Source organism: Cydia pomonella, chromosome 28, assembly GCF_033807575.1.
Source record: "Cydia pomonella isolate Wapato2018A chromosome 28, ilCydPomo1, whole genome shotgun sequence".
In the NCBI taxonomy this organism is placed as follows: domain Eukaryota; kingdom Metazoa; phylum Arthropoda; class Insecta; order Lepidoptera; family Tortricidae; genus Cydia; species Cydia pomonella.
Genome location: NC_084730.1, coordinates 1,076,318 through 1,089,430, shown reverse-complemented (window position 1 = coordinate 1,089,430; position 13,113 = coordinate 1,076,318). Strand labels below are relative to the sequence as shown.

General features: G+C 39.2%; 1 protein-coding gene across 1 annotated transcript in view; it reads left to right on the top strand.

The window, feature by feature from the left end:
• The window catches only part of LOC133532949 (hornerin-like), a 105,013-nt gene that overhangs the window by 54,956 nt on the left and 36,944 nt on the right, over positions 1 to 13,113 (top strand). Inside the window, exons 3-5 of the mRNA XM_061871827.1 lie at positions 9,891 to 11,037; positions 11,627 to 11,757; positions 12,406 to 12,490. Coding sequence (XP_061727811.1) covers positions 9,891 to 11,037; positions 11,627 to 11,757; positions 12,406 to 12,490 — 1,363 coding nt within the window. The remainder of the gene's footprint in view (positions 1 to 9,890; positions 11,038 to 11,626; positions 11,758 to 12,405; positions 12,491 to 13,113) is intronic.

Sequence of the window (13,113 nt, the reverse complement as noted above, 5' to 3'; positions counted from 1 at the left end):
CAAGCTTCGCTCTCTAAACAAGGTACTCAACTGCAAGCTCTCTATTACGATTCTATAAAATACTATTTCTACTAACGACATTTTTTAACAATTAACTCCATATTGTGACCTTAACCTTTCCCAAAGCATTTTAAATCATATTATAAAACATCAACACGTAAATAAATCAAACTCTTATCAGACGTCACATTTTAACATCAAACTTGAGATCATTAATATCAAATGTCATTGCATCAGATGTCGGCCATCTTGGATATTTTTTTGATGGCCCGTATTGAGGTATTCTGTGGCTCAGAGTATGAAGTGTGGAATTAAAAGGAGTGAATTGGGTTATGGTAGAACTGATGCAAAAGTGTCCAGCTGTCAGCTATAAATAATAGTTCCAAATCTCTCCAGAGTAGCGCCAGATTAGCTAAGAACTGAGGCGTTATTGACGGAGTGAAGTGCGCTGTCTATGATTTGATTTTTTTTTCAAGTATTCTAGGTATTATAGCGCCACCTATTTAAGGTTTTTTCATGACACTTTTTGGTACACGGAGATTCCATTCCTTACCTCCACCTTCCATAGCTCAGAGGAAATAAAACAAAAATTTTTGAATATCTTTCTTAATATACTTCGTTTTTTAGATTAGGAAGAACTTCACAGAAATAGTAGTAGTAAGTGAAGTTTTTATCAGGCTCTTTAATTATAATGGAATTATCGAATGTAGAACGGTCAATACTTATAATAAATAAATAAATATTATAAGGGACATTCTTATACAAATTGACTTAGTCCCACGGTAAGCCAAGACTTGTGTTGTGGGTCAGACAACGATATATATAATATACAAAAACTTAAATACATAAAAAACATCCATGACTCAGGAACAAATATCTGTGTCGTCGTAGGCAGGGTCACTACCCACTAGGTCAGACCGGTCGTCAAAATACTTCAAAAATTTTACCGCAATACTCATAAGTGGCCGATTTAGAACCACACGCGTACTTCTGCGAAGTTTTTTCTAATGCTAAAAAAAGAAGTAGGTACAGTCAACCAATTTGAATCCTAGGCCACTATAGAACCTTGTCGCTTTAACTACTAGATACTTGACACGCATCACTCAATAAGCACTGTCGTAGAAGTCATTATGACATGGTTCTATAGTGGCCTAGGAATCAAATTGTTTGACCGTACATATAGTTCAAAGCGATTATAAGCAACCTATTTGTAAGAGCTTACAAGTTTATTATTACAAGTATTACTAGAATCTTTTAGACGACCGGTCTGGCCTAGGGGGTAGTGACCCTGCCTACGACACCGATGGTCCCGGGTTCAAATCCTGTTAAGGGCATTTATTAGTGTGATGAGTATGGATATTTGTTCCTGAGTCATGGGTGTTTTCTACATATTTAAGTATAAATACTTTATACTTATTATATATATATCGTTGTCTAAGTACCCTCAATACAAGCGTTATTGAGCTTACTGCGGGACTTAGTCAATTTGTGTAATAATGTCCTATAACATTTATTATATTTATAATCTTGATTTTTTTTAACCATACTCAGATTTTCATTTTTAATCTCAATTTTTTTTTATGTCTACACATTGCGATATTTGCGTTTAAACTAATTCTGCCCGCGTAGCCAACGTGCATATCGTTCACGCTCCGTGGCGAACGAAACGCAACTGTCACAGTCGCACTAATATGGAAGAGGGATAGAGAGAGATGACTACGCTACGGAGCGTTAACGATTGTAATGGCTCCTTTACACGATGGCCTAGCGTAGGCTAGTTCAAGGGACGCATTTATGCGTTAGAGGGAGCAAGTGATATTGCTATCTCATTCCACTGCATAGCTGCGTACTTTACACTGGCGTACGATGGGCCATCGTGTAGAGGAGCCCTAACGTTGGCTACGCGGCCTGCGCAGACTTTGGAGTACAAAGTGTGACAGTGCCACTTAAATGGTAGATGTCTTCATAGGAATTCGATGTTTATGTTGGCATCAAAATATCAAATCATTTATTGTTGGCACTTCACTATCACTTATCAAATCGGTACAAAGATATCTTGGTCTGACTTTATTATGAAATAAGGCCTCTAGATCCCCCGTTTAATAAGTAAAACCACCATTCTACGCAGACTAAATCGTGGCCAAAAGATAATACTTATTTATCGTAAAATTAAGTATATTTATATTTAGTATGAGTTTATTGTGGACCTTTACAATAAAATAAGTCCCCAAAAGGCCCCATTTAACACGTTCACTGCGGGACAAATCTTAAAGAACTTTCAACTGGTGCGGTTGAGATCGAATCAGCCCAAACCTAAGCTCTTTTTCAGTGCGGGTGAGGCCTAATCGACCTCGAATTTCAGTAGGTAATTAAATTCTTCATAACTTTGCCTGTACTCGGAATAGGTGTTTTTTGTTATGTGCTATACATTCGTCACTAAATTCTTAAAATACCCTTAGCTTCGCCTTTGGTTCTGACCTTTGGTTAAAGAAAAAATACCTAAAGAATCTTTAAGGTCTTTTAGGCCTCAAAACGCACTAAATTTTATCTAAGTCTAGTGAAGGGAATGGCAGTTATCGCTAAACTATCGATGATCATCATCTCATCGACCATTTTCGATACAATATTTCAGACGCCATTTTAAGTTAATCTAATGCATTTATGCTATACAGGGTGTAACAAAAATAGTGGGGATCCGTTTAAGGGCATAATTTTTTTTTTCTATGGGGCAGGTCGTTCGAGTCGGCCAACCCTCCATGCAAAGTCCAAAAATTTTTCGCGTCAAAAATTTTTTTTTCTACTTTTTCCTGATCAGAACACGATACCGAATATGCCCTTAAACGGATCCCCACCATTTTTGTTACACCCTGTATTTATTATTTCGAGTTCGAATCCCAGTAAGGTTAGCGGCCCAGTGGATGACACTATAAGGAGGGAATTCACACATTTTTACAAACAACTTCTGAACTATCAAACATACAGACTGCAAGCCTGTGCAAATAAGTAAACCACTTCTTTCTACATGCTATGCGGGCCATAAAATGTATTATACTCTTACCATCGTCAAATTATTTCAGTTTTCTGCAATCTCTCAAATTGTATTAAAATTTTGTTAGAAAGTTAACAAAGTCTAGGATTAAATTTAAGACTAAATTTTAGTATTTAAATTAAATGAATCTCTCGGTTACGTGTGTACAAATGTACGTTATTTTAACCTATCCAACGGTCACGATCGTTGTCGTTTTTAGGTTATACCTATTATTTACGTAAAACACGCGTGGTTCAATATCGATAACTATGGCCGCACTAACGTGAAGCGGTCAACTCCCGCGCCGCCCGCGTCACGCTCAGTGCGGCCTTGAGGTCACTTTCTTGAGACATTAATAAACCTCAACCCGCACTGAGTGAAAATAAAATATATCTAGTGCGGTTGAGGCTTATTAAGACCTCAAACGTTTTTTTTGTACCAACGAGTCCGGCTTTGGAAAACATAAAGAAATGTATATTTGACTCTGTCGTACGCCTTGTAGTTAAACGGCAGAAGTTCCCGCACGAGAGAGATAACACGAACTTTTAGCCCCGCACCAGCGTAAAGTCGAGATTGAGGCGGATTTGACTCAACCCGCAGTGAACGTGTTAATAAGCAGATGTTCTACGGATAAAGCCAGAAGCTGGACACTTATCGTAGAATTAAGTATACAGTAGGGCCTTGATAATCCGTAAACAGGTTAATCCGAACGTCGCTGTAATCCGAAGTGCCGACTGACCCCTTTCTATGAGGTTCAGTGCCTTTGCTTGGTCAATAAATAGAACCCGGCAGACTAAATTAGATAAGTACTTAAAATTTCGCATATCACAATTATGTAGAGTAAGTTACATTGTCAATAAGTCTCTTATTTCTGGTTTTGCTAATTTTCGAGTCTCATTAAAAATATATCTCATATACAATATTTTTCAGAGTTGAACTTGTTCTATATCTGACATACTATATTCCGAACGCTCTGGACGCACGCTGAGTTCAAACACGTACCCCTGTTTTTGGAGTACGGATTAGCGAGGCCCTACTTTATTTATATTAAGTATCGTGTTCAAGTTTATTATGGCCCTTAGCAATAAAATAAGCCCCCGTTTAATAAGCAGACGTTCCGTGCAGAACGCCAGAAGCTAGACACTTATATATTTATTTATTTAATCTTTAATGCACAAACTACAAAAAATAATGTACAAACAACGCCTAATGACATTCTCTACCAGTCAACCATAGGGCTATGTAAAATGGTGGAAGAAGAAAGAAAGATGAAATTTATTAGAACTATCGAAAACAAGTGACAAACTTGAATACATCATAGAATTAAGCATATTTACCTTTCGTATCCTGTTTAAATTTATTATGGCCCTTTGCAATAAAATAAGGCCTCAAAAAGCCCCCGTTTAACCTTTGAAGTCGGCACTAGCTTGCCACATGTGACTTTTATCCCGAATCAGCCATGTCTGTCTGATTTATCCGGCCATTTGCATTGTTTATGTCGTTGTTGAGTTTAAACTTTGATCTTTGATAAGTTATCGAAGATCGCTTTTAGTTATTACTTCATTTGGTAATGCCTGTATTCCGATGAGGTAAGCCGGCTATCTGTGATCTCTGCTTATAGTGCGATACATATATTTAAATAGGTATAAATATAATAGTCTCGTTATATAGATATTGTCAGAACATGCACATATTTAACCGTTGAACATTGGAAACATATATTCTTCAAATATTGTAGGATAACAAAGGCGTTTTTAATGTCTTCTACGAGGAGGGACTCGCATTTGGCAATATAATAAATAGGTTACCATTTTTTTCGTAAGGCTAATGAAATAAAACAAGAAGCGATGACATGAAACTGTTAGGGCCTAATTTCAAATTGTTTAGGCTATTATTTTGCTGGTATCACATGAGGCCTAAAAATAACTTGAGTAAATTCATACTTTACCTATAGTTACACTTATTATCGTGTACTTACGATACGTCACTCTTAATAATAAACTTTAATAATAAAAAATAAAGCCTTTCAATTCCTTAAAATAAAATTGTAGTACATAGTTTTACATGCATTATTTAATGGTTATTTTAATTGCAAATTAATTATCACTTAAATAATTTTTCATTTCACTTAAAATTTAATTAAATATTTATTTATTATTAGCAATTAATTAATTTTGATTATTTAAGGACCCCACTTAGGGTAAAGACCTCGTCCAGTTGTCTCCATTTGTCTCTATCCTGCGCTTCCTGTCTCCATCTGTCTCCGTCTGTCCGTCTGATCTCGTCAACCCATCGTTCTGTCGTTTTCCTGACCTTCGCTGGCCTTCAGGGCCTATCCAGGTGGCTATATTTTGTCCATTTAGTCCTGTCCATTCGTGCCACATGGCCCACTCTGCCTCTTTATTTATATAAGGCCCACTACGATAAACATTTTCGACATTGATGTGTACCTACCGGGAATCGAACCGTTGCATAAACGATGTTTCAGCATCCATCACTCAACGTTGCGCACGCGCTGATACACTCGCGCACACAACTGTAAGTAAGTAAACACTTTATTGTACGAGAAAAATAGAGTGAACCTGTTTGTTTACATTATGGGGTCGTGACGTCACACAACCACAGGGCGGCTATCACGTGTTTATTATGTACTGTAAAACGTTATACGAAAAAGTAATTCACAACTCGTGTCAATTTAAAACACTCCTTTCGGCTGTGTTTTAATTTATCGCCACTCGTTGAATTTCCTAATTTTCGCATTTGTATCGTAATGTACTACAGTACGTGCTAATTTACATCCCTAGTGCGGTAATTTGAGCTTTATGTGCCTATGTCGAAAATTTAAGGCCATATGTACTGTAAAACGTTGTACGATACACACACAACACGCGATTTCCTAATTTTCGTACTTATATCGTAATGTACTATTTTTAATGTAACACTGAGAAACGTTTCTGAATCTTATCACATTAATAAAATTACACTTTTGTACGCGAGTGTACAGTTGAAACAAGCATGTGTCATCTCATCCGTGACCTCTCGCCGCGACAGTACTTATATCGCAATTTGACTTTTTATCATTTATTTTATTGACAATAGCTGTCAAAAAGGCATCTTGCGCCCTAGGGCGATACGTTGCAGAAATTGACCCTAGTGCGATACGTTGCAGAAATTGACCCTAGGGCGAGACGTTGCAGAAATTGACCCTAGGGCGATACATTGCAGAAATTGACCCTAGGGCGATACGTTGCAGAAATTGACCCTAGGGCGATACGTTGCAGAAATTGACCCTAGTGCGATACGTTGCAGAAATTGACCCTAGTGCGATACGTTGCAGAAATTGACCCTAGTGCGATACGTTGCAGAAATTGACCCTAGTGCGATACGTTGCAGAAATTGACCCTAGTGCGATACGTTGCAGAAATTGACCCTAAGGCAAAAATTGCAAATAAAATTTTCATTTCTCGTGCTCTAAAAGTGGGTCATTGTTGTTCTATTAAGTGTGTAGAAAATGATTCGTGTCTGCACTAGAGCATTTTATACTTAACTCCATTTTGGTATTAAATTCCCCTTTCCATAAACAATGATACCTTTACCGAAATTGTCAATTGTAAGTACTTACCACTTAAGATGAACTAATCAGCGTGTTTTTTTTATTTCCGTTATTTTCAAGGATGCATTCCTGAGCTTAAAATAAAATAAAAAAAAATCTTATAAGGTCCTTACGAGCGTGTACACTTGCCTTAGGGTCTATTAACATATTGATTAGTGTTTAGTACAAGTGTATACTTTGCGACTAAACATAATTACTATCTCCGACGATCGATGTTCGAAGTGACATTGATATGTCACATTGTTTGGCTGAATTAAATGTAATGTCCATGTTACAACAACGCTATATGCAACATTTAATAACTTTTTTAAAAATAAATATAAAACATATTAAAATTATATTTTTTTTTTATTAACTATGCCATTTCACCCTTAAACGTACCCATACCCCGGAGTTAACGGAATTAAAAAAAACACGTTGTATACAGATGTTTATTTAGTCACCTGCAATAATTTACGGGCTGAATCTATAGCGACCGATTTCGGGGTTGGTCGTATAGTAAAAGTTGCTCAGTATGACCTATATATTCATACGGTAAATTATTGCAGGTAACTAAAAAAACATCCTGTATGTTTCATAGTCATATTTTTTAAACACATGTATTTTACTTTCCTCGTATTCGAAATGAAAAGTAGACTGATTTAAGATTTTATTATTTATTTATTTATTTAATCTTTATTGCACAAAAGAAAACCTTATAGTACAAAAGGCGGACTTAATGCCATGAGGCATTCTCTACCAGTCAAACTTTATTGCACAAAATAAATACAACAATGTGCTAATGGCATTCTCTACCAGTCAACCATAGGGCCAAACAGAGATACCTAGAATTCGTGCAGAGAAAGAAATATATTGAATGAATAAAAAAAGCAAATCATAGTTATAAACTACATAAATAAATAATAACCGCAGCCAAATAACACTAGACCCTACTCATAGTGTTGTGTTCCTGCCGGTGAGTAAGGTTGCCAGAGCTCAACGAGGGGCGGGAGGGAGTTAGGGTCGGCAACGCGCATGTAACTCCTCTGGAGTTGCAGGCGTACATAGGCTACGGATACTGCTTACCATCAGGCGGGCCGTATGCTTGTTTGCCACCGACGTAGTATAAAAAAAAAAAATATATCATATTTATTATTGTATCTCCTTGGATTTCACGGGCCTATAAATCCCGGTCTTTTGATAGGCTTGCGTGGGGATATAGATCCAACACGTAGATGCCCCTTGGAGAGCTTTAATGTCATGTAAAACGCCTGCTGGAACCCGTTCACAGACCCAACAATAGACACCCATGAACCGGTCGCAGCAGGCATTGGGACTGTTGTAGTAAAAGTGAACAGTATAACGGTCTATGGATTGAAGTTTGGGAGGACAATGAGACTGGGCTATTGGAAAGGGGTCCGGACACCTGCCATAACAATGTTTTCACTAGTTATCGAGGCAGGCGGTGACTCGCCGCCCACTAGATAGGCCCCTGAAAATGCCATCGTGAAGACGACCAGGAGCAACACCGGTGTGAGCGGCTCAGGGGTGTCGAGAGGTGTACGCCGCTTTCTGCCCAGTGGCTGATAACAGCCACTGTGCCAACTCGCGTCTTATGCAAGTTTTCACTTCCACCCCTGGAGCATTTAGCTCTAACGACTCCTCTCTGGCCGGCCAATGAAGGCAAGCCAGAGCTGAGAGTCCTGCGGGTCCCCTTGGAGTCCACTCCGACCGACGAAGACACGCCGGAGACGGAGACCCTGACCGACTCTCGGGAGTACTCGAGTCCGTGGGGTCGTTACTCCCCAACAGCTCAATATTATTATTATTATTAATATTCAATGAGGATTACTTGATATGTCGACAGTCTTTCCTGTTTATATGTCTTTCGTACGCATTTCCTAACATTGTAACAAGGCTATTATGCATTCAATTTGTCTTTACTGATGATTATTAATAAACTGACAGTAATGATCATCTATATGATCATTATTAATGATTGCGTCAAACAAGGTTTCGTAATAATAATTTTATGGCCTCCTGATTATCATAATAGTAATAATCATAAATACTAGTCTGATAATTTATAAATATATAAATAAATAAAAGATATTTTTATTTACCAACACGAAAACAATGAATTTCAAGTACTATAAAAACTTGACAGACAGACGGATGGACGGACAATATAGTGATCCTATAAGGGTTCCGTTTTTCTTTTCGAGGTACGGAACCCTAAAAACAGGTAGAATTACAAATACATGGTGTAACTCGAGGAACCCAATGGAAAAAACGTTATATGATTTTAAGTAAATATTGCGAAAAAAAAAATTTTTTTTTTCTAATTTTTAATGTTTTGTACATAAAAAGGCGATGTTATGTTAAAACTGGCACTAAAAATAAATTGCAAAGGTTACTTGTCACTTTTCGGCATATAACTATAAGGATATTTATATAGATAGACTACGCACTACGCGGACTACGCCTCATAAGGGCATCATTGCCATCAAAAAAGGCGTTTTGCACTAAGTTACAAGGAAGGTGACCAGTAGGGTTGGCTCTTTATCATTTGTCACCATGCCTGTCACGTTCTAACAAGTATGTAAATGCGAAAGTGACGGACATAGTGACAAGTTTTTTGGTTTTACGGGAAAACTGAATTGAGAATACGGGTTTCGGGGTTGAAATACGGGACATTCCGTTTTTAGGGTTCTGTACCCAAAGAGTCAAACGGGACCCTATTACTGAGACTTCGCTGTACGTCCGTCCGTCCGTCCGTCTGTCACCAGGCTGTATCTCATGAACCATGATAGCTACACAGTTGAAATTTTCACAGATGATGTATTTCTGTTGCCGCTATATAACAACAAATACTAAAAACAGAATAAAATAAATATTTAAAGGGCGCTCCCATACAACAAACATATTTTTTTTGCCGTTTTTATAAATAATGGTACCGAATCCTTCGTGCGCGAGTCCAACTCGCACTTGCCCGGTTTTTTTATTAAAAATCACCATTCATTTTTTTATTGCAAAAATTTGGCATAATCGATCAACCTATACAAATGCTAAATTTCTTAATGAAAGACTAGAATACAATGTTAAATATTTAAAAACACAACAATTTTTATATTATATGGAAAGGAAAATGTAAAATAATCAACTAAATAACCTACTATATATATATATTATATATACCAGCAGATAATTTTGGAAATTCGACTTATATGTTGCGAGAAAAACGTTAAACGTTGTGTCTCATTGTTACAGAAACAATACTGCAATACCAGAACTGAAATCTGCTGCCGCATCGAAATCTCCACCCTTGCTGGAGCCAGCGATCTCCAAGGTTCCCTCGGAGTCGGAGCAGGCACCTACAGCGGCTCCTCCAATACCAACCGTCAAGGAGGGTTGTTCGTGTCATCTAGCCAATCAGGAAGCAACGGCTTCGGTGCTCAGGCTGGGAGCAGCCAATCGGGGCAAAGCGCTTTCGGCGCTGGCCAATCAGGACAAAGCGCTTTCGGTGCTGGCCAATCAGGACAAAGTGCTTTTGGCGCTGGTCAATCAGGACAAAGTGCTTTTGGCGCTGGCCAATCGGGACAAAGTGCGTTTGGATCCAGCCAATCAGGACAAAGCGCGTTCGGCTCTAGCCAATCAGGACAAAGTGCGTTTGGGTCTAGCCAATCAGGACAGGCTTTTGGCAGCCGAGGCTCAGGATCTACATTGAACGCTGGCGCTAGTGGAACCTCTGGACAGGCCGGCTTTGGAGCCGGCTCTTCGACCTTCAACGCTAACCGTGGCTCGACTGCCTCAAGCTTCGGACAAGGAACCCAAGGTTTCGGTGCTCAAGCCTCAGGCACTTTTGGATCTGGATCAGTGAGCAAAGCTGTCGAATCCAGCTCGTCTACTTTCGGATCATCAAGCAAAGGAACAGGATTTGGAAGCTCTGGAACCAAATTTGGAGCCGGATTTGGAGTAGGATCTACAGTCGCTCCGACCACTGCTGGCCGCTTCGGAGGAAACGAAGTCGTTTACAAGCAAACTAGTCAATCCAACTTCGTTGAAACTGACTCCTTCTCATCAGGAAGCGAGAATACTGGAATCTTCAGACCTGGAAGCGGGCTTAAGCCTGGCATTCCTTATCTACCCCCTGACAATACTAACCAAGGCTCAAACGTGGTGTCTTCCACCGCTTTCCCTACTCCGTTCGTCACAACCCCTCGCCCCACTACCCCCCGGCCGACATACCTTCCCCCCACCCCGTCAACGGCCGCCCCAGGATACCTACCTCCTCTTGGCCAGCATTCCATCAACACGGAGACCAGGCTGCCTGGACCGCCGACTTACAATGAAGGCGAGATTATCTTGGACACTTTGAGGCCTGGACCTACTAGAACTCCTGTGCCTGCTCCTCCTAGTAAGTAATAAAGGATTATCATCATTTTTATAACCTAATCCCAATTATCAATAATCTAGTTTTTACGAAAGCTTTCTAGATGCACAACTATGCCTTATTTGATTTAAGTGGTTTCTTCACGATGTTCATCGTCACCAAGATATTTCGTACATCAGTTTTTAAAAAACTCAATGGTACTTACGACCCAGGGTTTGTCACGACCTCTGTTTGGGAAGCTTACCGCTATGCACTCTTAGCTACTCCACTACAAAACCTCTAATTTGAAATCCTTAACGCTTTACACTACTCCTAGTAACTTACTACTTAACGTTTTAATTATAAAAGTTTGTTCATTTAAATTTCATGTTTTGCAGTAGATTTAGTTTGCAAGTTTAAATATTCATTATTAATGTAAAAACAATTGAACGAATTGAGATGAAATGTGACACGCATAACATTTATAACCTTGAATATCACATGATACGTTTATCCCGGAATTCACCCCTTAAGGAAGTTAATGGTGACTGAATGTTAACTGGATGTAGTTAACGAGTTTCTCGCGGACAAACTCGCGTACAAGGCTGGTTATTCATACTATTTCTCTCTTCAGGTGAAGTGCCATCAGGCTGCGCCGCGGCTCTCAAGTGTACCCCCATCGAGTACTGCACAGCCGAGGGCGTCATCTCCAACACCACTGTGGCCCTAACTAGAGACCAGGAGGCCTACAGAGTCCCACTTACGGTAAGATTCTCAGCCATCCTCATATTGACTCAGGAGCCGAACATAGTCAAATTATTTTCACAAGTGACAAGCCCATTACGGTCTGTATTTAAGTTGTCCAGTAACCCAATGTCATCACCATACAGGCTTCCATGCTCCGTATGTTAACAAATCAGCGCAAAAGTCACCATTACATAAATTTTATAGACCTTAAATGTCATGACTGACACTACTACAGTTCTACTTATGGAAGGTAAAGAACAGAATCTCCTTAGGCAGAACTGTTGCAAAAGTGTCCAGCTATCAGCTATAAATAATAGTTCCAAATCTCTCCAGACAAGCGCTAGAGTAGCTAAGAACCTAGGCGTTATTGACGGAGTGAAGTGCGCTGTCTATGATTAGATTTTTTTCTCAAGTATTCTAGGTATTGTAGCGCCACCTATTTATGTTTTTTGTCGGACACTTTTTGGTATATGGAGATTCTGTTCCTTGCCTCTACCTTCCATAGTTCTACTGTCACTGAATGGAGATAACTGCACCAAATTAGCGTTATACGACCGTCTCAGGTATTTTATAGAACCATTAGGTTGTATTTGAGATACGTTCTATAGAACAGAAATGGTTACTTGGGTTTCATAAAATGTATATTCTTATTTTCTCCGTCAACAGGATTGCAAAGATCTTGAGACTGGACGCGTCGGCAAGTGTTGTCGCGATCCCTTCTACACCGATCCCTGGCCAGTCAACCAACTCGGTGAGTACCCCTTATCCAGAATTAAGAAGACCGAGAGTGCTCACTCCATACAACGGTTTTGTTATCAAAAATACTATTATTTTCGTAGTCTACATCTAGCATCAAGGAGCGGAACTCTCAGTACTGCTACTCGACAATAGATATCGCGGCAAACAAAAAGTCTAATGCTCAACGATTTTCCGCTAATATTATAACCAGCGTAAGCGTGGGAGTTGAAAATAGAGTTCCGGTTACACTGGTTAGTAGCAGTACTGAGAGTTCCGCTACTCGATGCTAGATGTCGACTACGAAAATAATAAGCGTTTTGGTACCAAAACTGATGTATGGAGTGAGTACTCTATGTACTTTTTATTTTTCTATGATAACACTTGGTAAGGTCAATGTGGCTAAGAACGTCTACAAGCTTTTTCGTCGCTTTTACCACTTGCATTTGTACACATACTCCGATTACAAGGTCGGCAGAGCAGGTGTCAAGCTCTTCCTTTTTGACTGTGTCTGCCCGGTATTGAATTTGTATGGCGAGAACTGGGAATTCCTGGTTTCGGTACTTTATTTGTATAGAAAACCAGTGTCGTGAGCACTCCCTATGCCTGAGCGATGTACTCTTTGCTGACTGCGTACTG